Raw genomic sequence first — 27,073 nt, forward strand, 5'->3', positions numbered from 1 at the left:
GAACCAACACACATGCTTATAGATGTTCTAGAACCAACACACAGCCAACACTTAAGCTAAGGAATGTTCTAAAACCAAGACACAAGATTAGAAAGGTAACATTATAAGAATGTTCTAGAACCAAAACACTTGAATTACCCAAATATACGAAAGTTCTAGAACCAATGCAAAGGCAACACTCAAGTTTAAAAATGTCCTGGAACCATCACACACCACGGCATATAAATGTTCTGGAGCCAATAATAACAAGCTTAGGACTGTTCTAGGATCAGTGTCATATACGTTGCTTGCTCCAGATCAGCTTTTCTCCATCTCATAATCTTCTGCTGAAAGAAGGTGAAAGTCCAAAGCTGATCTGGGATCAGTAATCATTACATTAAACTGTTCCTCAGGTCTCACCTTCAAGATCCAGCCAGTTCTGTTCTGAGAAACTAAGCACCTGTTGGTTCTGTAAGACCTGCAGACGGTCCGGGTTATCCGTCAGACGCACCTCGATGACATCAGAGTCGTTCTCCTTCATGGCCACCGAGGAGAGACGCGTCGCCATGACGACAGAGCCTTAAAGGGGAACGGACGCGAGTGCACTTTGTGATTTTTTTCATTCAAAACAATTAAGAAAAAAGGGAATTTTGATTCGTCGGTCATTTTACCGATCTCTGATTTCATTGGCTCAGTTCTGCCCTGCACTTCCAGCTGGTGCTTTGGCGAGTGAAGTAGCACGTATTCTCCTTTACCGTTAAAGGTGTACTTGGAACCGTCAAACGTGATGAAGTGAGGATCACCAAGTACCGAGGCTGAAAGGAAAAAATAAAGATAAAAAGAATTAAAAAATAAAGAAAGAATTGATCCCCTCAAAAAAAACCCAGGAAATATGTGTATTACATAATACATACTACCTTTGATTTATTATTTATTCGTTCAATTACTTTAAAGAAAATGATGAGACTATGGAAAAAAATATTTTTTTTCTTGCTAATTAAACCGAATAAAAACGCTTCCTTGCCTGCTTTAGGAGGCTGGTATGTCCTGCAGTCGCTGGATGGACGATGAGTGAAATAATAGTCGCAGTTATCTGACCACAGGCAGCAGTAATAGAACGTGATCACGTCGTACTTCCAGTGAGAGAATCCTGGAACTTTGGGGGGCTTTTGGTACGGCGGTGACCCCCAGTCGTGCCCTCGGTCCGGGGTACTTCCTCCGATTGAGTCACTGGTGAGAACCTGAGCTCCGGTTTTGTCGTAACAACACTGCTGACCGGCGGCGTACTGCGGGCTGAGAGGAAAGAAGAAGAAAAAAATTTAAACACATCCATCCCTCTTTCATCCGTCTTGGTCTCTTGTGTAGGTGTGTAGGTGTGTGTGTGTGTGTGTTACCTGCCCTGAATAGCCCGAACGCAGTGCACAGCTCCTGGGTGATAAGTGCACTTACTGCCTTTCTCAATATCACAGCCGTAATCTGTCTACAAATATCCAAACATGTGCAGAGTTACTACTCATCCTGCTAGCTAGCTCATTTTTGACATTTTGACAGTTAGCCAAATAATCCTGGTTCTAGATCCTGTACACTGAGAACTTTCATTTGACCCGGACACATGGTTTTAGTTCCAATAATCATCTGTGTTGAGTCTCAAGCGTCTATCCCGTCTAATATTACTATTAACTAGTAAAACTCTACGTTACTATATAAAACACTTTTATGTCAATCTTACGTGGAATCTTCCGGTGTCGGCTCGGGCCTGTGCCAGCGTGCAGGGGCAATCGATGATCTCGGGCAGGAAACTGGGCATCATCTTTTCCTCCAGATCCCATTTCAGACACTTCTCCAGAGCCCAAGCTGCAGAATCTTTCTTGAAGGCATCTTCCAGGTGATACGCTAGAGCATGAACACCACTCCACAGAGCATTCACGTTCCTACACACACACGAGAGAGAGCGTGAGAGAGAGAGAGAGAGAGAGAGAGTGAGAGAGAGACCAAGGTTTCACAAAACGTTCAAATTTCCATTATTGTAAATCTATAAAAAAAAAAAAACACCTTTATTCATTCTTCACATGAATGTTCTTGATTCCTGTATCACCATCATTACAGGTGGAAAAAGGTGTGACATGATTTCTCATGATTTCAGCCATTTTAGATAGATAACAGGTGCCATGATGAGGAGATCATCAGTCTTATTCACTTCACCTGTCAGTGTTTATAATGTTATAGCTGATCGCTGTAGTTCACCTGTGTGTGACAGATGATAACACTCTCTCACTGCACTACTACAACTACTAACACAGTTTTCTAGACTCTCAAAGTTCTTCACATTTATTATGCTCTGTCAGTTTGCACATGTGGACTGTGATGTAAATACTGATGTAAATATGATTAATATATATACAGCTCTGGAAAAAAATAAGAGACCACTGCCCAATCTCCAGATGTGAACCCTATTGAAAACCTCTGGAATGTCACCAAGAGGAAGATGGATGATCACAAACCATCAAGCAAAGCTGAACTGTTTGCTTTTTTGCAGAAAGAGTGGTATAAAGTTCCCCAACATCAATGTGAGAAACTGGTGGAGATCATGGAGCCAAAACACATGCAAATCGGGGTTATTCCACCAAATACTGATTTCTTAATGTTATTTAGCTAAAGCATTAACACAATTTGTTTACAAATTATTTACATTTTGTTTTATTTGAGTTCTTAAAGCTCTGCAAATACTGCATGATCTTGGGTTATTTTGATGTGTTGTCATTTCTTTTAAATATACACTCTTTATTGTGGCCAGCCTAAGGCACACCTGTGCAATAATCATGCTGTCTAGTCAGCATCTTGATATGCCACACCTCTGAGGTGGATGGATTATCTCGGCAAAGGAGAAGTGCTCACTAACACAGATTTAGACAGATTTGTGAACAATATTTGAGAGAAATAGGCCTTTTGTGTACATAGAAAAAGATCTTTGAGTGAAAAAATGAAAAATGGGGGCAAAAACAAAAGTGTTGCGTTTATAATTTTGTTCAGTGTATGTATGTATATATATATATATATATATATATATATATATATATATATATGTAGACCGATCAGAGGCCCTAGACTGTATAAAATAAAAGGGCATCAGCCAAATACCAGAAATCTAAATCATATTATTTTTAATTTCATTTCATTGTCTATACCCTCATCCGATCTATCCTCGGGTCAGGGGGAGCCTGTGCCTATCTCAGGCGTCATCGGGCATCAAGGCAGGATACACCCTGGACGGAGTCCAACCCATCGCAGGGCACACACACACACTCATTCACTTAGTTGCATGTTGTTGTGGAAAAATACAAACTAAATGGAAACAAGAGTGAGATCGTACCACGTGCCATCAGGTTTGGTGCTTGGACTGACCCTCATGCTGCCCATGTGCCACTTAGCCAGCGGCATCTCGCTGCGCTTCGGGACGAAGCTGAACGCCCCGTTATTGGTCACGTTCCTCCCTACAGAGTAGAGATATTTCCACTCGGCCCCCCACTGATCGGAATACGGCTCTCCTGTGGTCAGAAGAAGAAGAAGAAGAACATCAGCACTGGTAAAAACACTCACTTTAGTTTATCACACAGGCTCAATTAACAAACTTTCCCTCAATTTACAAAACAGAAACACATTAGGAACAAAGACTAAAATAAATTATAAGGAAAACATTATTCAGCACAGTTTATTTTAATCTTCTTTTTAGCAAATCTCTCAAAACAAAATGTGTTTTATTTCTTTAAAACTCAAAAGCAAGAAGGATGCTTTTGTTCCACTCACCGAACTCGTCATAGCCCCACAGCTCAACGTTAACTCTGTCAGCTTTAATTAGAGATGAATTCCACACCATCAGCAGAACCCCACCCACGCCCGGTGTACCGTAATACTGCCACTGAGTCCCGTTCACCAGGAGGAGCTTGTTCTCCAGACTCAGCTTACTATGGTGCACTGATTAACCCATCACAACAAGCCCATCACATAACATCACGGTGTGAATTGAAATTATTATCAGAAATTAAACAGAGATATGAGTCTGACCTGAGAGCCATCGACCGTCTCGGTTAAAGTATTGTCCATCAGTGGAAACCTTAAACGGGATCCAACCGGATTCGAACAGCAGGGGCGAGATACAGTGACCCACACCGTCTTCATCCACATAGCCCCGAGTTATGGTCTCATTCTTAAACCTACACACACACACACACACACACACCACATTTAGAAAACCATTTCTGTTTAAAAAGTAACCAAACCTAACCAAAAGTCTTGTCTATGATTGAAACCTGCAAATAAATACTAATTTTTTTATTTTTTTCTAGGGTTATCTTATCCATCATCATACATAATACATGTCCAGAAAGTTCTGGAAATCAAAGTTCTGGAAATCAAAGTTCTGGAAAGCAATCACACTTTGGTTCTGATAATATATCTCAAATGTTCCACATCATACAGTATTAAAAGATCCCAGATTCAGTGAGCAGGTAAAGACCGGGTGAGTCGAGAAGCGACCGAGAGGTTATGGGTAAATCTGAAGAAGCTGGAGAGATGCGAGATGTTCACAGCCATTACAACCACTGGGCACAACACAAATCTTAAGGCTATGAGGAAAAAGTCATAGGAATTTGTTAAAAGGTATTGAATGGTGAATTGGAAAAAGATTCTCTGGTCTGATAAGACCAAAAAAATGTCCTTTTCAGCTCTATCACAAAGCACAATGTTTGTCAGAAACCCAACACCGTGTATCACCCTGAGAACACTATCTACACTGTGAAGAATGGTGGTGGTGGCATCACACTATGGAGCTGCTTCTTCAGACTCTCTGAATCTAATCAGAAGACTTTATTATCGCCACACATACATTACAGTAAAGTAGAGATCTTCTAATCAACAACCCAGAGTCTTAACCACCTGAGCTACCACCGAGTAAAGTGTAAAGTTCAGAACAGGCATGTTTAACAATTTCCCACAGTAAAATAGTAAACCCAGACTCTCTTCTTACCTGCAGGTGAGGGTGACGTTCCTGCCAAATATGATATGAAGCAGTTTGAAGTCGGTTCCTCCGAGCAGAGAACCGGAGTGAGGTGAGATCTCCAGGCAGTACTCTTTCACATCTGGGCAGCAGTTCATTAAGTTCTTGCATGTCGGGTGGCAGGAACAGGACGCCAACTTTTCCCCACAGCGACCTTCACAAAAGTGAGCTAGAGGAGGAGGGGGAGGAGTAGGATGGAGAGGAAGAGGTAAATCAGGTGAAAAATACGCTAACCAAGGTCTTTAATAAGAACATCTATAGATACACCTGCTGATTCATGAAGTTATTCTGGCAAGCAGCCAATCATGTGGCAGCAGAGCAAAACAAATCAAGGTCAAGAACTTTAGTTAATGTTCACATCAAACATCAGAACAAGGTTTCAGTGACTTTAAAGCCATGGCTTGGCTGTAGATACCAGACACACTGATCTCCTGGGATTTTCACACAAAACAGTCTCTAGAGTTTACACAGAATGGTGCGAAAAACAAAAAACATCCAATTCTGCAGATGTTGAGAAAGGAGAATGTCCAGACCGGTTTGAGCTGACTGGAACCTATCTAGACTATTATGTTGAGCAGAAAAGCATCTCAAAATGCACAAACCTTGAGGTAGATGAGATAGAACAGCAGAAGAGCACATCAGGTTCCTCTCCTGTCAGCTAAAGCACAGGTTCCAAGCTGAGGTTTGGAAAAAAAACAAAAAAAAATCACCTGTTGGTATTAACAAGCTCATTGTATCCCAAAGAAAGACTTCTCACAACATGACACCACCACCACCATCATCACCACCACCCCCAACATGACCACCACAACCATCAACACCACCATCAACACCAACACAACCACCACTACCACTAACACCAACATCACTATCATCACCTCCACCACAACTGCCATCAGCACCATTACCAACACCATCATAACTACCATCACCACCATTACTGCCACTATCACCATCATCACCACCATCATAACTACCATCACCACCGTTACCACCACTATCACCATCATAACTACCATCACCACCGTTACCACCACTATCACCATCATAACTACCATCACCACCGTTACCACCACTATCACCATCATAACTACCATCACCACCGTTACCACCACTATCACCATCATAACTACCATCACCACCGTTACCACCACTATCACCATCATAACTACCATCACCACCGTTACCACCACTATCACCATCATAACTACCATCACCACCGTTACCACCACTATCACCATCATAACTACCATCACCACCGTTACCACCACTATCACCATCATAACTACCATCACCACCGTTACCACCACTATCACCATCATAACTACCATCACCACCGTTACCGCCACCATCACCATCACCACCATCATCATAACTACCATCACCACCGTTACCACCACTATCACCATCTTAACTACCATCACCACCGTTACCACCACTATCACCATCATAACTACCATCACCACCGTTACCACCACTATCACCATCATCATAACTACCATCACCACCGTTACCACCACTATCACCATCATCATAACTACCATCACCACCGTTACCACCACTATCACCATCATAACTACCATCACCACCGTTACCACCACTATCACCATCATAACTACCATCACCACCGTTACCACCACTATCACCATCATAACTACCATCACCACCGTTACCGCCACCATCACCATCATCACCATCATCATAACTACCATCACCACCGTTACCACCACTATCACCATCTTAACTACCATCACCACCGTTACCACCACTATCACCATCATAACTACCATCACCACCGTTACCACCACTATCACCATCATCATAACTACCATCACCACCGTTACCACCACTATCACCATCATAACTACCATCACCACCGTTACCACCACTATCACCATCATCACCACCACCATCATAACTACCATCACCACCGTTACCACCACTATCACCATCATAACTACCATCACCACCGTTACCGCCACTATCACCATCATAACTACCATCACCACCGTTACCGCCACTATCACCATCATAACTACCATCACCACCGTTACCGCCACTATCACCATCATAACTACCATCACCACCGTTACCACCACTATCACCATCATAACTACCATCACCACCGTTACCACCACTATCACCATCATCACCACCACCATCATAACTACCATCGCCACCGTTACCACCACTATCACCATCATCACCACCACCATCATAACTACCATCACCACCGTTACCGCCACCAACACCATCATCACCACCACCATCATAACTACCATCACCACCGTTACCACCACTATCACCATCATAACTACCATCACCACCGTTACCACCACTATCACCATCATAACTACCATCACCACCGTTACCACCACTATCACCATCATAACTACCATCACCACCGTTACCACCACTATCACCATCATAACTACCATCACCACCGTTACCACCACTATCACCATCATCATAACTACCATCACCACCGTTACCACCACTATCACCATCATAACTACCATCACCACCGTTACCACCACTATCACCATCATAACTACCATCACCACCGTTACCACCACTATCACCATCATAACTACCATCACCACCGTTACCACCACTATCACCATCACCACCATCACTACCATCACCACTACCACCTTCAGTATCATCACTACCACCATTAACATCACCACTGTTACAACTATTACCACCACCATCACCAACACCACCACATCACATCACCATTACCACCACCATCATCATAACTACCATCACCACCGTTACAACTATTACCACCACCATCACCACCACATCACATCACATCACCATTACCACCACCATCATCATAACTACCATCACCACCACCACCATCATAATTACCATCGCCATCACCATTACTACCATCACCCTCACCACCACCACCATCACCATCTCCATCCTGAACTGCTGATGGTTCAAAGCAAGTTTGAGGACATGGATTTATGCCGTTCTTTAGACCAGACGGCGTTTTCCTAATCATCTTTTTCCAGTGTGAGAAACTGGACGTGGTTTTCTACTGTTTTAGAAGACCACGTTGGGTTCCTCAAACTGTAACGGCTTTTCTGTTCACTACAGATGGATAGAGCATGTCATTGTGACTTCCTGTCAGCTTTAACCAGTCTGTTCATCCTCCTCTCAGCTCTCTTCAATGATGTGCTTCTGCTGAGTCTTCTGCTGTTGAAGCTCATCCACTGTGCTCTCTGAGATGCTTTTCTGTTCATCACAGTTATATAGAGTTATATAGAGCGGCTGCTGTCACTTTAAACCGGACAACACTCGGGGAACTGGACGTTTTTTTTGTTTTTCACACTATTCTGTGTGTACATCAATTACATCAACAAATTGATTGTGTGTGTGTGTGTGTGTGTGTGTGTGTGTGTATGTCCTGCTCCAAGTGAATCTGGAACTGTGTCAAATATGTTCCAGAAGCTAAATCTATTTCAGGTTAAAGAAAGTGAAGATAAGCAGACTTCATATGCAAAAAAAAAAAAGAAAAAGAAAAAGTAAAAGTAAAAGAGTCACATGACTATAGATTTAATTCATTTCACTAACACTACTTTCTACCTTATATATAATACATATATTAATACTATAATAATAGAAATAATATAATATATTCTACCATATATAACAGATGATATAAACATAATGATTGCAATGAAACACTGACTGAATACCATTTTGCATAGTTAAAGAACTTACAAGTAGATTTTATCCTCAGATAGATAGATAGATAGATAGATACATACATAGACAGAGAGACAGATAGATAGATAGATAGATAGATAGATAGATAGATAGATAGATAGATAGATAGACACATACATACATTAAGTGTCTCTCCTGATGGTGTAAACAAAGGAGAATAACCAAAATTAAAGATGGGTAAAAATTAAAATAAATTAAAAGGAGAAGAAATATTGATCAGAAATTGAACTGATCAGAAGGTACTGTTCAGTTGAGGAATAGAGAAACAGCAGTTAGTTCCTGCACATGTGATCAGTGTGATCTGACACAACATGGCACATGGAGGCAGAAACAAAGCCTAAAGGTCTAAATGAAGTAGTGTGAGTGAAAGAAAGAGAGAGAGAGAGAGAGAGAGAGAGAGAGAGAGAGAGAGAGAGAGAGAGAGAGAGAGAGAGAGAGAGAGAGAGAGAGAGAGAGAGAGTGTGTGTGTGTGTGTGTGTGTGTGTGTGTGTGTACACTCACCTGCAGCAGGTTGTGAGATCAAATCCACTAAAATCAGCACTAAACACAAACTCAGCACTCTGTACACGAACATTTTCACTGACAGTAACTTCACCCAGGATCTTTCTCAATCTATAAAGTACCTCCTCTTCTTCACCCTGGAGCCTCAAACCACATGCAGGAACCGGAAGGAGCTCACTGAGGTTGTCGTGTTTAAGGCATGTTTAATGTCCCTGTAATCCCTCCAGTAGGAGTTCAGATCAGGCGCGTGTGTGTGAGCGCGCACTTTGACTTGAGCCGTGACACTGTGGCAAAGTTCTTCCTGGTAATCATCTACACTCTGATCTAAAACTGTTACTGTTTAACCGCTCAGCGCGTGCAGGAACAACAAACAAACAAACAAATAAACAAACAACTCCATTTAAAATAACAAAAACTCGTAATGTAGCTATGTTCTGACCGACATATTTCTATCTAAACAATATTTTAAACTTTAAAAATTAGAATCAGGTTTGTTTATCTTTGCAATTGTAATTGGGTTGCCAAATCTGTAGGAATAATGCAAAAAAAAAAAAACAACACCGAATGTTTTTCGTTTGGTTTTTTTTCTCCATTCGGGTCTTAAAATAGCTGTAACCGGGCCACAAATTCTTAAAAAAATAAATGAATAAAAAAATACAAACAAACAAACAAAACATCTAATAACAATCCCGGGACTAGCAACTTATTCCGCTTTTAAAACACAATTTTTAGTTTTAGTTATTAACATTAGAAATTCATGTCACATTCTGTAGTATTTCTAAAATTAAGTTAATATATTAATAAATACACATAATAAATTAAATTTATTATTATTATATTATCATATATATACAGCATAACGGAAAAAACGTGGACATGGCAACCCGAGTTCAAGCGAGACTTACTACAAAATTAAAGTTCACTAGTTTACAGCATAATAGCTTGTAGAGAAAACTTTACAGCTACACCGTGTTGGCAAGAGTTTATGCACGTGCACGTGTTTTCTTTAACAGTTACTACAATTAAGTATTTAAAAAATATATATATATATATATATTATAGTGTGGATGCTGATACAAACTAAACTTCTGATTTTTCTACTTATAATAATTTTCTAAATTTTTTCTAAATTTAATTTTGATTTAAGATTTATTTTATCTAATTTCTTGAACAGATCATTTTTCCAAAAAAAAAACATATTTACAGATCAAGTTCCATGTTAATATATGAGCCCTTCTTCGACATAACTTTAACAACTCTCTCATCCACTGACTTTCTACGTCCATGTAGAGTTTCTGCCTGTATTTCATGTGAGGATGTCAGTATTTCCTCCCAGAGCCGCTGTTTTGAGGTATTCTGCTGCTCACCTTCATAGATCTTCCTTTTATGGATGCTCTATAACTTCTCAGTAGGGTTGAGGTCAGGGCATGTTGGTGGTCACACCATGACACTGTCTCTCTTTATTCCTGTAGCAACCAAGGAGTAGATGGTATGGTGTGTGGTCCTGCATGAACATAATGTTATTTACATGTACAGCATTTAGCAGACGCCCTTATCCAGAGTGACGTCCAGTAATCTTATGTATACAACTGAGCAGGTGGGGGTTAAGGGCCTTGCTCAGGGGCCCAGCAGTGGCAGCTCACAACCTTCCTTCTGATCAGTAATCCAACACCTTAACCACTAATCTACTATATACAAAAGACACAATTCTTCTTATTCTTTTTTTATACCATGGCAGGAACTGGCCAATTAGGAACTCCACATATTTTGCTGAGGTCATTTTGACACCCTCAGGAACCCTAAAGTGACCTACCATCTCACTTCCCAATATTCTGACCCAAAACATCATTCCTCCTCATACTTACATCTTGTGCTGCTAATATCATGAACCGCAGCTACGCTAATTCCTTTCAACCTGTTCCTTTTTCTACCCATTCCAAGGCATCTAGAGATTGCGCCAGCTCCAGTAGACCTTCACTGAGAAGAAGTTAACCCTGTGAGGATCCTGAGGCATCCAGAGATGGACCAACTCCCGCTGGATTCTGCTTCGTGAGGATCTGGGTGTATCAAAACAACTCTGCTAACCCTATGTGGACTTCAACAACCTCCTAATTAATACATACACTAACATTCTACATGTGCTGTATCTGCATCACACAACTGACTGTACATGACTGCAGAAAGGACATTGTTCATATCACACTCTCCAGTGTTTAGAATAATTTATATTCACACTCTTCAGTGTCACCCAAATGAGGATGAGGTTCCCTTTTGAGTCCTTGAGGTTCCTCTCAAGGTTTCTTCCTCATACCCTCTAAGGGAGTTTTTCTTTGGGACAGTCGCCTCAGGCTCGCTCACTGGGGATGATTTTGTCTAACATCTAGGACTTTTTGCACTATGTTTTTTGTTTCTTATGTTCTGTAAAGCTGCTCTGAGACAATGTTCATTGGTAAAAGTGCTATACAAATAAAATTGAGTTACTGACATCAGTCTTGTTGGAACAGAGTGGTCATTCACCAAACATCCAGAACTCCATCCATCTGGACCAGATGTCCAGTGTAGCACGGCATTCACGAGTGAATAAAACTGTTTGAAAATTAGTCTTCATGTATTTCTGAGCTCACTGATTGGTTAGGATTGGCCGAAATAAAGCTTTATGCACGACTGCAAGCTTCTGGATGATCCCACATCTAGAGGTTCTTTGGACTCCAGAGACACCAACAGCTTGAAATATCTGTTAAAGCTGCCATTTTCATGTTATTCATTTGCTTGACAGTAATTTTCCTTAATAAGCTTTTATCTGAATTCGTCTGAGCTCCGAATCACACACAAATGTTTCCACAGGTCGATGATCTCTCTTTACTTTCTGCAAAATATCAATCCTTTTAATGCCTTTTGCAAAACATTTCACTCTTTCACTCTACTCATCTTCATCTTCACATGCACTGCATGAAACCGATGGCCTGCTTAATAACCTAGAACAACCTCATTAAGTAAGTTTACCCTTAGTTAATATCAGCTCACAAACTCATTAACACACATAGAGAAATAAACCAAGCAAAAACTTAAACTGGAAAATGAAAACTGAAATGTCCATTTAATTGAAATCCTACTGAAATGTCACTTGCATAATAATTTAGAACGCAGTGCAGTTTATTAGCCGTAAACAAGCCCGCTAGCTATTCAGTGTATTTTAATAAGAGGACACGAGGGAGTGTTTTTCGCTAATTTGCATATTTATGAACCATTGTATTTTTTTTTTTGGGAGAATAGGTCCAAAACCTTTTTTTTTTCTTAAATTTTAAGCATTTTCATTCTATTTATTATTACTTGCTTAGTTCATTTGATTTCAATTACAAAAGTATTATGAAGTGATAAACAAACAATGATAAACTGGAGGTCATCAGCTTCCTGTATGTGATATCTTAATTAAAGAAACAACTCCAGGATAAAACTAAAGACCTAACCATGTTGATTGTGTATTTTAACCCATAACGTGTCTCTTCAGTAATTCGTAAATCCTACTCTTAATATTAAATAAAATAAATTCTACACTTAATGATGGATTACAGTGGAACCTCTGCATACCGATTTCACTGGTTCTGGAGGTGAGTTCTTGAGGTGAAAGTTTGTATTGCGAAACTAATTTTCCCATTAGAAATAATGTAAACGCAGATAATCCGTTCCAGCCACGCAAAAATATGACCAATATTCCCAAGACAAAGCGTATGTAAACTGTATGACTGCTTACAAAGTTCTGACCCAAGCCAAGCTTGGGGTTCGGATCGTTCGTATGCTGAAAATGCTTCGTATGCCGATGCAAAATTTCAATTCTCAAGGTGAAAATTCGTAAGGGAGGGCCTTAGTATGCCGAGGTTCCACTGTATATGATGGTGTAGTTCAGAAATGTAAAGCAGACAAAACAAGACACATCTCGGAGACAGAATTTTTTTTTAAAGATGATAGTGATTTATACGTTACAATAATAATAATAAAAAAAACCACACAGACACAATAATAAGGAGTTTGGTACTCCTAGACAATCCTTTGCACATGTTTATGAGGCTCCAGCTCGCCCTATTTGACTACAATTCTTTCAAGGATCACAGTAACTATATCAAGTTTTTTAACTGTTGTTTACTATTTTCATTTGAAAATTCACATAAAATATTAAAGAAGCAGTTCGTAATGTCGAGGAGGTGTTTATCCGGAACAAACCATATGACTTTAGAAAGAGAACTGAGGGAAAAAAAATGCGAGTCGCAATACTGAGGTGTAACGAGCTCTCGCTAGTTTCTTTACTTCAGTCTTTCTGGCCCTGAAATATGATCTCCGTCTCCCCACCGGCATCCACAAGCGCTTTCTATTGAAAATTCTTTGCTGATGATGCAAATAAAGATCCAACAGAATGTTTGGTGTCAGCTGATGGGCGTGGCTTAGAATTGTTTCACTGGAAACGCAATCCACCTCACAGTTACAAGTTACGAACTGCTCCTTTAATAAGAACGTCGAGGCGAAAGCGAGCACCGGGACATTCCTTACAGTAACAACAAGGTCCGAATAATAATAAGCTACGAATGATTCTACAGTGTCGAGGCGAGAACACTGAGTTTTTCTTCTAAAGCAAAACACGCGGATATACCAGGCTTTACAAATCATTCAGCCCTAATTAGCCGCTAATCACGAGGTATGAGGATTGTCTCAATCTAACAAACTTTGCCTGAAGTTTACTCAACCTGGAATGACCGAAAACGATCCGTTTTACACGTTTGCATTGAAATTCTGTCTTTTTATTCATTGCACAAAGTCTTGCATTGATGGCTCGAGACCAACAGGTCGGAAATAAACCCGTTTCTCAAACACTTGATGCTGAAACAATGGCTTATGAGTCAATGATTAAAGGACACACACACACACAAAACATATTGGACACTTCGTTCCATTTTCAGCAACACAAACGAACAAAACTCGAAACATCACCAACGTAAAATAAAACAAAAACGTTCAGTTTGAATATCCAGACACACCTTATGAGATGGCTCCGCCCACTTTTATTCTCATTTACCCACTACAAATGACTAATAATCTCATTCATCCCACCGCTTCATTTTTTTTTTTTCTCTGTCTGACACAATGCATCATGGGTATTCAGGTATCCGTGGTAGCATGGCAGCTAAGCTACAACCTTGATGCTTGATGCAGGATTTTGTTACTGCTAAATAGACAATAGTGCATCAGGTAGGGAACAGGGAGAGGTTTGTGACAGACGTTTTTAATTCTAATGGGTCTCAATAATAATAATAATAAGAAGAATATTTATAATACCAAACATGGCCCTGTTCTTGACGAATGTAAGATTCACCAATATTTTAATTGTGTTAAATTCTATACCCTGGAATTTTGAAGGCTGGAGTGAGTAGTTGACTGGAAAGGTCCGATAACCCGAGACTTGATGGAAGAAAACCCATCATCTGCAAATAAACCACTGGAGAATGCTCTAGAAGCCTGCAGAGGATGTTTTATTCCTTTTTTAATACATATATATATATATGTATATAATATAAAGTGGCCAGAAGAGACATGGGGTGTGTCCCAATCAGCTCCCTAGTTCACTAGTCAGGAAGTCGGCCATTGTGACTTGTCATACTTTCAACCATAAAATCCTTCCAGTTTGTTCCATTAAAAGAAAAATCCCAAAATCCAGGGAATGTCGATGTTTGTTATGTTCTGATAGATAATTTTGTCTCTAAATGTAAGTAGCTTGTCCTTCCAGTTTGTTCCATAAAAAAAAAAAAATCCCCAAATCCAATAGGCCCAATGGTGGCAGCTTGGCGGTGCTGGGGCTTGAACCCTGATCTTCCAGTCAATGACCCAGAGCCTTAACCACTTGAGCTACCACCACCCCAAAATGACTTAATAGCTGCAGTCTAACGTGAAGAGGATAAAAAGAGCTAAGCGATCCCGTCATCTCTGAGAGTGTCTGTATATCAGTCGTATAATTACGCTGGGGTGGTAAATGATACTGTGTTCAAACTTTCAGCAAATAAATATCTCCTAAACTCACTCCAGCCATAAAGTCTTTTCTTCAGACGAGAGCAGAATTATGTGAAACAGTTTCCGTAATCTAATCTCTTTACGTTTAACAACAAGCAGGTTTGAGATTACGGCTACGGTTAACTTGGTAAAAATCCATGTACGAAAACACGCCTCAGGTCCACTCGCACATAAACAAAGAAAAACTACTAAATATATTCCAGAGACAAAATTCATTACACTGAAAAAAATAGAGAACAAAAACAAAATACTGTCCATGTAGAAATGAAAGCCCAGGGTCAGACACGGTCACTCTGTAACTAGTGTATTAGCAGTGATCTTATTATAGCTCACGTATCTGTACCGATCGGTCAGTCGTAACCTATCATACGGGTCACTGTAGGTGCAGGGTTACTAGCCGTGGCTCTGTACTGTTCCCTGTATCGTGTTTACACTCGTGCTGATTCCCTTTTTAAACCAAATGTTTGGACAAAATCAACTGGAAGACAGAATTTAAACAGTATCTCTACAAAAGAAAGAACGTGACTCCTGATGACCCCGTGATGACCCTGAACCAGACCCCATGTGTTCCCTTTACATCAAGGTTACGTGTAAAGTTTTAAGAAAACGCTAACAAACCACAAACGTTAGCATGAAGTAAGATTAAAAGTCACTGCTGAACACTCGATTCTGATTGGTCAGTTGACTGCATCTCGGTCCGTCGATCAAATCGCAGGTTAGCGTTTCCATAGCGACGGCTCATTCTTTGGATCGAATTTAGTCAAATAAATAAAGTGTCAGTTAACACGATTTAACACGTCATAATGCTCCGGTTTGCGGTTTGCTAACGTTCTCATACAATATCAGTGGAACCTTAACGTATTATATCAGACAGGCTCCTGTGTGTTACGTGACACATACAGCAGAGTTGAAATAAATATGAAAATGACGTGTCAGGATGAGAACTTCTTCATATAAAGATATAACAGCGATAGATAAACAAACAAACAAACAAACAAACAAACAAACCAACCCCAAAACTAAAAAAAAAATATTAGAAAGGAATACAGCAAAATAAAGGCGTGTATTTGGTCTACTAGACATGGGTCTGTGATTCTTTGAGAAATAATACAATATGAAATAAACATCGCCCCACACAATAGTGCCTGCACTTCCACTCATCCACGACGATGGCAGTGACGCTCGGGAACGCTGTTCGGAATAAAAACGGCAGCTGACACAAAGCTAAGCTGAGCTGAAAGGCTAATTTAGCATGTTTGCATTGCTAGCAGGAGAATGTGACTCGTTCCAAATGAAAAAGAATGACATTATTAATTTGAGCTTAGAGATGCTAACTAGCTTCTGATTACAAGATGGCAGAAGTGTTCAGGAATTCCACAGGGAATATTTTCTTATATTTTCTGGACATTTTACAACACACCTCTTGTTGTCTTCCCGTTTTTTTTCTTTTCTTTTTCTTTCAGTGGAACTAGATGGCTAACATGTGCGTTCCTGACAGGGTTTCTTTAGAAGTCATATTCTGGAATGTTTATCTGCTTATTTTAGCTAGCAGGAAACTAACATGAAACAACCTGACAGGATTTCTGAGAGGATTTTTAATCGTAACTCTCGCTAGTCAGGTAAAGGTCAACTAATGCCATAATTCCTGAGAGGATTTGAAATCATATTCAGGAATGTTTATCTGCTAGCTAGCTAACATACAAACTAACGTAACAGGATTTCGGAGAGGATTTTTAATCATAGTGCCTCCTACACGGAGAACTTTTACTAGTACAAGTTTAACTCCTGTCAGAAATCCTGTCGTTAGTTAGCTAGTTAGTTAATAAGCTCATTTGGTAATGCTGGCTAGCGAACAGATTAATATGATCTAATCTGACAGGATTTTAAATCATAACACTAACTAGAAGGAGAATAGTAATTAATGATAGGATTTCTGAAAGGAGTTAAACTTTTACTAGTAAAAGTCATATTCAGGAACGTTTATCAGCTAGCTAGCTAACATGGGCTAACGAGACAGGATTTCTGAGAGGATTTTTGATCATAATGCTGCCGACATGGAGAACTTTTACTAGTACAAGTTTAACTCCTGTCAGAAATCCTGTCATTTGGTAGAAAGTTAGTTAGTAAGCTCATTTGGTAACGCTAGCTATGTAGTGAGCAGGTTAGTATGAGCTAATCTGACAGGATTTTAAATAACACTAGCTAGAAGGAGAATAGTAATTAATGACAGGATTTCTGAGAGGAGTTAATCTTGTACTAGTAAAAGTCATATTCAGGAATGTTTATCTGCTAGCTAGCTAACATATGAAGTAACCTGACAGGATTTCTGAGAGGATTTTTGATCATAATCCTGGCTGCATGAAGAACTTGGATTTCTGACTTTGAATTTCAAGTTAGCTTGTATTAGTAAAAGTTCATTTGGTAAAGCTAGCTAGCGAGCAGGTTAACATGGGCTAACCAGACAGGATTTAAAATCATTACGCTAGTTTCACAGGGAACATCAACTAGAAGTTTTAACTTTTACTGATGTAAGTGTATCTCCAATTGAAAAACCCGTCATTTGTTCATTTGTTAATGCTAGCTGGCTAATAAGTAGGTGATCATGAGCTAACCTAACAGGATTTTAAATCCTAACACTAGATAAAAGAAAAAATGCAACTAATGACAGGATTTCTGTAAAGAATTCAGATTTTCATACATTTTAGCCGCCATCACTAGCAGCTTGCTAAAACAAGCTAAGCTGACAGGATTTCAGATATACAGGATTTTGTTATATTCAGGAATGTTTATCCACTAATGCTAGCTAGCGGTCTAACATGCTATCAGGAGTTTTGAGAGAAATGTAGCTTATTTATAATAGATATTTTAGTAAGCTAATGAGCTTCTTAACATGATCTATCCTGAGAGGATTTAAGTCCTATTCCTGAATAACTGCTTTCTAGCTAGCTGGCTAACATCAGCTGATGATAGAATCTTGCTTCCTTGAGTGAAATCGCACAGGATCGAGCTTTCGACAGAATTTCTGTGAGGAATTTACTCCATAAATGATTATCTGCTACTGCTAGCTAGCTGACTAACGAGTGAATCTGATGGGATTTCCGAGATGGAGTCATAACTGAATTTAAAGTCGTAATAGCTAGCAGGCTAACATGAACTAGTGACCGGATTTTATAAGAGTATTTAAAGTAAAATCGAACAGTTTTATTGACAGGATGTCTGTGAGGAATTAAGTAGAATAGATGATTAGCTCCTAATGCTTGCTAGCTTTGTGAAATCAACAGGATTTCTGAGAGGATTTAAAGTCGTAACTCTAGCTGACAGGCTATCATGAACTAGCGAGGTGCATATTTATTTGGGATTCTTCAGTGCTAGTGCTATCTAGCGTGAGCTGGTGACAGGATATCTCTAGAAATCTATTTTTGAGAAACGTTTTAAAGGTCATACAGAAGCTAGGACACAACGAACACGCTGTGGAAACCGGTTTAGCTTCACGGTTCTCTTTAGCTTTGGCTGCAGGGTATCTCTATCTTGTTGGGGAAGTCAACAAGGGTGAGGTAAAAAGAGGATTGGAACACGACCCTTAATTAGCGAACGTTATGTTTTATATAATCAGCGTTTCTATCAGGAGACGAGAATGTAGCCGTTAATTTACGATAAAGCGCTAGTCTACAACACGTTCGGCGAAATACTTCTCAAATGTAGCACTGAAAGCAAATATCGAGCGTTGAAACATGGACCATTAGATGATCAAAGATCTGAGTGTTCCTCTCAAACTGGTCCATCATGGCGAAAACCAAGGGACGAAAACTAAAGAAAAAGAACGCAATATAGAGGAAAATAAAGGAAGAAAAATCACAAATGCATATTGTACGTCAGTTAAAGTTGTCATTTTGCATCTGGATTGGCTCAGAGCGAGTTTTTGTTCCACCCCCTCCTTGAGCCTTTCAGCAGCCCCTCAGAGTTCCTTCAACATTGCACAGTTAATGTCAGGCTCAGAGCTGAAATCTGAGTCCTGCACTCACTTCTCATCGGGTAGATCCTCAATCCGAGGGAGGGGTTTAAAGGTTAAAGGTCAAGTCGGGTCCCATGGTCGTCCGGTGCTATCCGAGCTGTATCTGTCCTGAGTAAACAGTCAGGAGGAGCATGATGGCGAAACCCGTGAGCAGGCCGGCGTTCTGGATGGCGAAGGTCACGAGGTTTGCGCTTCCTCCAGCTTCCTCTTCCTCACGACTCACTTCGTTCATCTCGGGAAACTGATCGGACACAAAGACGCGTCATGGTTAAAAGCTCGCGGGTTTAAAAGAGTGCTTAAAGGATCAGTTCATTTAATGTACTGGAGAGAGAGAGAGAGAGAGGGAGAGACAGGATTTCTGAGAGGATTTAAAGTCATAGTAGCATGATCTTTTTTATTTAGATACAGAAAGTAATCCACACTCACCATGTCAGCCAGGGCGATGTAGAGGAACATTCCGCCTGCCAGAGCGAAGATCCAGTTTGGTGAGAACTGGTTTCCTGCCAGAATTCCGAATCCCATTCCCAAATAACAGCAGCAGGCTGACAGGAAGTTAAAGAACAGAGCTTGCTGGATGCTCATTCCAGCGTTCAGCAGGATCACAAAGTCACCTGAATACCAGGAGGGGAGAGAGAGAGAGAGAGAGAGAGAGAGAGGGGTGAGGGAGCGAGAGAGCAAGAGAGAGACAAGTGAGGGAAATAAGTGAGCAAGAGAGAGAGACAGAGACAGAGAGGGGTGAGGGAGCGAGAGAGAGACAAGTGAGGGAAATAAGTGAGCAAGAGAGAGAGAGAGAGAGAGAGAGAGACCGACAGACAGACAAAAGAGAGAAAGTGAGAGACATGCATACAGACAGATGGGCAAAGAAGACCGTGAGAGAGAGAGAGAGAGAGAGAGAGTGACAGACAGATGAGATAAAGAATGAGACAGGCATAAAGACAGATAGAGAGAGGAGAAAAATAATGAGAGAGAAAGAAACTCTATAAGTCTGTTGACACATTATACAGTACAGAGAGAAAGAGACAGGGCAGATATGAACATCTTAATTCAAATGTGTCTCAGAAAACGAATGGTTGTCTGTGAGCGCAGGGTTAGCGTGTAAACAGGGTTAGCGTGTAAACAGCGTTAGCGTTTAAACAGGGTTAGCGTGTAAACAGCATTAGCGCAGGCGTTTAACTTCGTATCACAGAAGAACTGTACTGGAATATTAAATTACTACAAACTCAAAACGTTTACAAAGGCATGGTCTCAGTTTACTGTGGTGACGGGAAAACAGACAGATTTACGATAGAGTGAGAGAAAGTGTGTGTGTGTGTGTGTGTTTCTCACCCAGTTCATGAGGAAACTCCTCACACAGGATGGCCACCGATGTGCTGATGCCCTGGAACACCGAGGCAGTGAACGAGGCTCCGATGGCCAAACCATCTATAAAGTTATGGAGTCCGTCACTGAGAGTGATCATCCACGCCAAGGTCCCGATGTCTGAATACGCTCGACCCTTCAACCAGTAACACCCCCCCTGAGTGTCCTGCAGAGAGAGAGAGAGAGAGAGAGAGAGAGACAGACAGACAGACAAAAGAGAGAAAGTGAAAGATATGCATACAGACAAGTGGGCAGAGAGGGAGAGGAGTAAAAGACAGAGAGCAACAGACCGACAAAGAAAGAGACAGACATAAAGACATGGAAAAAGAGAGAGAGAGAGAGAGAGAGAGAGAGAGAGAGAGAGAAAAGAAAGAAAGTGAGACATACAGACAGATGGGCAGATACAGACAGACAGACAGAGAAAGACAGAGAAAAGGGAGAGACAGGCATACAGACAAATGGGAAGAAAGAGACAGACAGACAGACAGACAGATAGGGACCAAGAGAACAAGGCGGACAGACAAGAGAGAGAGAGAGAGAGAGAGAGACAGAGAGAGAGAGAGAGAGAGAGAGAGCGATCAATCATTAATACTAGGACACACAATATTAATAGCTCTGTGTTATCACAGTTTGAATGTTTTTAAGGTCATTATCTGTGTCAAGAAAAGCCAAAAGTGTGAAATGTAGAACCCAAAGAGACTGCATTCCTGCAAATAACGACCTATTTTAATATTTTCAAAATAATCACTTTTATTATTAGTATTAATTATAATAAAGTGGTGAATAAAACGTTGAGCATAAAGGCAGAGGAAGGACACCCGTGTCACTCCCGTTGTTCTGACCTGTGCCGTTTGTCCGGCGCTCAGCATTTTGTCGTCCTCTCTGGTCTCTCCGTCCACCCGAGGCAAGGACATGGCTCCTCCTGCCTCTCCATTCTGCAGCTTCTCCATCACTCCGTCCTCCATATCACCGTTTCCCACTGGGAAATGACTGTGCCCATGTCCTCCCTGGAAGAAAAAAAGATAAAGAAAGAGAGACAGGAATAACTAGCGGCTCTGGTAAAATATCATTGTAGTGGTTGCTATTGACCACAAGGGGGAGGCAACACAACGTCCCTGATACATTCTTCAACAAATCTCCTTCTAGAGCTAAAAAAAATCATGAATCATAATTAATGATATACTTTACACACCTCATACCATGACAGTGTCAACACCATTAAATGTTTCCTATAAGGGGTGTGTCCTTAAAAGACCGTGATTCATTATCTAATGTACAAAAATAAATATTTCCTCTCAGCTGTCATCACCATCACTGTAAACCACACCCTTATTATCCCTTATTATGTGTGTACTGCTATACACCGATCAGGCATAACATTATGACCACCTGCCTAACATTGTGTTGGTCCTGCACTGTGTATTCTGACCCCTTTCTATCAGAACCAGCATTAACTTCTTCAGCAATCTGAGCAACAGTAGCTCGTCTGTTGGATCGGGTCAGCCTTCGCTCCCCACGTGAGTCTTCACTGAGTCTTGGCCGTCCATGACCCTGTCGCCGTTTAATGTCCGTGTTTCCATATGTAATGTCTGTACTTAGACATGTAGTGCCTGTTCTTCCATGTGTAATGCCTGTATTTTGAGGTCTAATGAGCTTTGGGTCATGACCAAAAGGACCGAAAAGGCCGAAATGAGTTTCCTTCTTAGGGTGGTGGGGCGTTCCCTTAGAGACAGGGTAAGGAGATCTGTCACCCGGGGTCAGTTTGGAGTAGAGCTGCTGCTCCTCCACATCAAAGGGGCCAGTTGAGGTGGTTCGGGCACCTGTTTCGGATGCCTCCTGGACGTCTCCCAGGGGAGGTTTGACGGACATGCCCCACCGGGAAGAGACCCCGGGGAAGACCCAGGACACGCTGGAGGGACTATGTCTCTTGGCTGACCTGGGAACGCCTTGGAATTCCTCTGGAAAGGTTGGAGGAAGTGTCTAGGGAGAGGGAAGTCTGCGCATCCCTGCTTAGACTGCTGCCCCTGCGAACCGGCTCCGGATAAGCGGGAGACAATGAATGAATGAATGAATGAATGAATGAATGAATGAATGAATGAATGAATGAATGTCTGTACTTCCATGTGTAATGTCTGTACTTCCATCTGTAATGTCTGACCTCGATGTGTAATGTCTGTATTTCCATACGTAACGTCTGTACTTTGACATGTACTTCCTGTAGTTTGTCGTGTAATGTCTGTACTTCAACATGTAATGTCTGTACTTTCATAACACTTATATATGTAGCATCTTTCCTTTCATATATACCTCCATCAACTCCTCTAACTTTCCATCAGGTCAGTACTTTCATACAGTATATAATGTATGTACTTTTACACATGCTGTCTGTACTGATTTTTCTGTACTCCTATATTATAATACACACTTTTAGTACCGAGTTTTTCTCCTAATTTGTGTGTGTAAGCCTTTCTTTATGCCGGCTAGTCACTAAGTCATGACGTGTCAAAATATGACGTGTCATATTTTAAAAGAAATTCCAGCAGAGTTTTGCAATTGAATGAACCTGAATGGAAACAATTGTCTTTCTGACATGCCCATGTAACCTTTGCTGCTGATGTAGGTGATAGCTCCAGGAGCGTCACCCAAAAAAAAAGTGCGAGTAGCCTTCATACACACACATAACTCTCTGACTGAAGCATTTAGTACATTTATTATTTGAGTAATACTTAAATAAATACCAGACTAACTGGTGGGAAATGTTGGATTAGTGTTTGTTGTCTGGTGCAGACTGAACGAGGAAATGCAAATGAATCTCGAATGAAAGAAAACCCTAATGAACTATATTACTCTGACTTGGAGCAAACATTCCTGAGTCAGTGGAATATCACCACTTTTATTTGTTCTGCTCTCTCCTGTTAGACAGGTTTCACCGCTGAGAGAGAGAGAGAGAGAGAGAGAGCACACACCCACCACTCGGAAACTACTGACGTGGTGCATGAGAAAACTGGAAGGGAGTTCAAGATAAATAATGAAAAATCAGTTAAAAATGTATTTAAAAGTTTTCCGTTTAGTAAAAAATAAATAAATTAATTAATTAATTAAAGAAATCAATTAATTAATAAAAAAAATATAATATTAATAAAATTAATATTAATTTAATTTTACAATTATATAAAATTAAAATAATAATAATAATAATAATACTGACGCCACTATTCAATTTTCTTTTTTATATTAAAATTGTCTATTTATAATTTTCCTGTTAAAAAAAGAAAAAATATTTTATTTTCTAATATAATTACCCTTATATTTGTTGTGTTAATAACTAAATAAATAAATATTATAAATACAAATATATAATTTATAAATAAATAAATAAATAAATAAATAGTCAGTGGTAGAGTTATTATAATTTAAAAATTATTGATTTCATTATATATATATATATATATATAATTAAACATAATTAATGATGTAGTATAATAATAATAATAAACATTCTAAAGATAACTATATAAATAATAATAAAATAATATATTAATATTAGTAAAAGTAATAGAATAAATATTCTTTATTCATAAATAAATAAAAATAATAAATATCAACAATAAGATTTGATAAGATTTGTCTAATGCTTGCTCACATTTTGTCCATTTGTTGTTGCTGTTTGTAGTTTGTTGTTATTTGCTCCTATCCTACTGCACTGATTGTCCTCATTGGTTGAGTAAAGTATATTTAAACGTATTTTATTTTATTTTTATTAAAAATAAGAGACATCTAAATACAACAGTTCAATTTCATCACTACATGAGGATGACCAGAAGGGTTTGAGATCGAATCCCCACGTCTCTCTCTCACTCACCCTGTGTTTGGGTTTGAGGATCATCTTGAGGACTTTCTCCGTGAAGAAGAACAGATAGAAACCTCCGAAGACGACGGCGGATTTGGACACGTAGTACGATTCCATGGGGTCGAACCCAAACGCCTGCACAGAAAGAATCAAGTTTACTTCTGGAAAAAAAATAAACATTTATTAGCTAGATTTTATCTAGTTATTCTAACACAGGAATATCAGACTCTAGGGCTGGGTCTCAAATCAGGTCTCATGTGATTATAATATGAATATAAATATATGCATTTATCAGTAGCACCTGATGTGTGTAGGTTAGTGATCAAGCTACTGATAATTATTTTAATGGTGTGTAAAATAATAATAAAAAGAAATTCTTCATTTTTTAAATTTTCTACATTTATTCCCTATATTTATCTATAGCAAGTTAACAGTATATTTGATAAATGTTCAAAAAATAATTTATATAAAAATATATAAATAATTTTATAATTTGCCAGGATTGTATTTAGTTAGAATTTATTTATAAATAAATAAATAAATAAAATAAATAAATAAAGGTAGAAAATACTAACAACTCCATTAGGCTACTCTTACAGCTGTCTCATATACAAAAAAAACCACACTAAAATTACTTTTAAAAAATCTAACAAAAAAATAAAAGAAAAAATTCATTAATAATTTATAGTTACCTATTTTAAACACACCAAAGAAACGGCTCGACCAAACATGCTAACACAGCTAACAGGGTACGGAAACTGATAGCTACCAATTAGCATACCTTAATTCACATATATCAGTGTTAGCTGTGTTAACATTTTTGTCTTTCGAATAAAAATAAAAAAAGTCAGAGATCCAGATCAGCTAACAGTTTGTTTGCTGTACATTTTGTCTAATTTCCAGATTCCTGAGATTCACAGTGAAGGCTGATCTGGGATTTAACAGCTCCTATCCTCGCCAGGCTTCCCCCATTCCGATCAGCGGCTCTAATTAAACCGAGGTTGATTAGGACATGCAGATAAACCCAGAGCAGATCCTTGGAAAATTGAAAATTGTTGAATTTCTAATTTGAATTTTTGATTTGTAATTTAAAAAAATGAATTTGATTTAAAATTAGACACAGAAATCAATTTTACAAATAATTTAAATTAGGGATGTGTATATATTTAGATATATTTTTCCCCACTCATCGTAAGATGCAGCCACGTTCTTCTATTTAAAGGTTTTAGATGTTCTTTGGCTGTGGAGAGAACTGGGTGGGAAAATCCTGGAGTCCACAGCAGCACTGGGAGAAAATATAAGAAGTTCTACACTGCGTTATATTTAGCCAAAACTTTCCCAAGCCACCATGTTCATGAGTTTATTACTAAAAGTAACGACGCACCTTTAAAGACAAGTACAGTAGTGTTTACACTAAACACTGACTCCAGTCTCAGTGGTTTCATTTGTTTATAGTTAACAACTTACTTTAACGAACGAAACCATGAAACCATTACAAGTTGCAATATCAACGATTACACCGATCAGACATAACATTATGACCCCTGAGAGGTGAAGTAAAGACTGATGATCTCCTCATCATGGCACCTGTTAGTGGGTGGGATATATTAGGCAGCAAGTGAACATTTTGTCCTTAAAGTTGATGTTAGAAGCAGGAAAAATGGACAAGTGTAAGGATTTGAGCGAGTTTGATGAAGGGCCAAATTGTGATGGCTAGACCACTGGATCAGAGCATCTCCAAAACTGCAGCTCTTGTGGGGTGTTCCCGGTCTGCAGTGGTCAGTATCTATCAAAAGTGGTCCAAGGAAGGAACAGTGGTGAACCGGCAACAGGGTCATGGGCGGTCAAGGTTCATTAAAGCATGTGGGGAGTGAAGGCTGGCCCGTGTGATCTGATCCAACAGACGAGCTACTGTTGCTCAAATTGTTGAAGAAGTTAATGCTGGTTCTGATAGAAAGGAGTCAGAATACACAGTGCATCATAGTTTGTTGTGTATGGGGCTGCAGAGCTGCAGACCAGTCAGGGTGCCTGTGCTGACCTCTGTGCACTTCTGAAAGTACCAACAATGGACACGTGAGCATCAGAACTGGACCACAGAGCAATGGAAGAAGGCCTGGTCTGATGAATCATGTTTTCTTTTACATCACGTGGATGGCCGGGTGCGTGTGTGTCTCTTACCAGGGGAACACATGGCACCAGTATGCACTATGGGAAGAAGGCGAGCCGGCGGAGGCAGTGTCCTGCTTTGGGCAATGTTCTGCCCAACATTGTTTCTGGGAAACATTGGGTCCTGCCATCCATGTGGATGTTACTTTGATATGTACCACCTACCTAAGCATTGTTACAGACCATCTACACTCTTTCATTGAAACAGTATTCCCTGATGGCTGTGATAGCACACCTTCAGGGATCCACTGGAGTCCATGCCTCGACGGGTCAGGGCTGTTTTGGCAGTAAAAGTGGGGACAGACATGATATTAGGCAGGTGGTCATAATGTTGTGGCTGATCGGTGTATTTGTT

The 27,073-nt window shown here is 39.8% G+C and overlaps 2 protein-coding genes across 7 annotated transcripts in view; both read right to left on the bottom strand.

Moving 5' to 3' along the window:
- Positions 1 to 9,561, bottom strand: part of susd2 (sushi domain containing 2) — a 40,324-nt gene extending 30,763 nt beyond the window's left edge. Inside the window, exons 1-11 of one of the 2 annotated variants that reach the window (XM_058375616.1) lie at positions 9,278 to 9,561; positions 5,635 to 5,709; positions 5,003 to 5,201; positions 4,042 to 4,190; positions 3,784 to 3,951; positions 3,350 to 3,524; positions 1,709 to 1,910; positions 1,374 to 1,459; positions 1,004 to 1,272; positions 651 to 794; positions 400 to 558 (exon numbers count right to left, since the gene is read on the bottom strand). In XM_058375616.1, the coding sequence (XP_058231599.1) occupies positions 400 to 558; positions 651 to 794; positions 1,004 to 1,272; positions 1,374 to 1,459; positions 1,709 to 1,910; positions 3,350 to 3,524; positions 3,784 to 3,951; positions 4,042 to 4,190; positions 5,003 to 5,201; positions 5,635 to 5,671 (1,588 nt within the window). In that variant the 5' untranslated portion in view covers positions 5,672 to 5,709; positions 9,278 to 9,561. The remainder of the gene's footprint in view (positions 1 to 399; positions 559 to 650; positions 795 to 1,003; positions 1,273 to 1,373; positions 1,460 to 1,708; positions 1,911 to 3,349; positions 3,525 to 3,783; positions 3,952 to 4,041; positions 4,191 to 5,002; positions 5,202 to 5,634; positions 5,710 to 9,277) is intronic. The other variant, XM_058375615.1, reaches the window with a different exon arrangement.
- Positions 9,562 to 12,359: 2,798 nt separating this feature from the next.
- slc39a14 (solute carrier family 39 member 14) overlaps positions 12,360 to 27,073 on the bottom strand; it is a 40,425-nt gene continuing 25,711 nt past the window's right edge. For all 5 annotated transcript variants that reach the window (XM_058374340.1, XM_058374339.1, XM_058374341.1 and 2 more), the window contains 5 exons: positions 24,565 to 24,687; positions 21,545 to 21,709; positions 20,670 to 20,868; positions 19,770 to 19,954; positions 12,360 to 19,584 (listed from right to left, as the gene is read on the bottom strand). In XM_058374340.1, the coding sequence (XP_058230323.1) occupies positions 19,432 to 19,584; positions 19,770 to 19,954; positions 20,670 to 20,868; positions 21,545 to 21,709; positions 24,565 to 24,687 (825 nt within the window). In that variant the 3' untranslated portion in view covers positions 12,360 to 19,431. The remainder of the gene's footprint in view (positions 19,585 to 19,769; positions 19,955 to 20,669; positions 20,869 to 21,544; positions 21,710 to 24,564; positions 24,688 to 27,073) is intronic.

This window comes from Hemibagrus wyckioides, linkage group LG22 (assembly GCF_019097595.1).
Source record: "Hemibagrus wyckioides isolate EC202008001 linkage group LG22, SWU_Hwy_1.0, whole genome shotgun sequence".
Classification (NCBI taxonomy): Eukaryota; Metazoa; Chordata; class Actinopteri; order Siluriformes; family Bagridae; genus Hemibagrus; species Hemibagrus wyckioides.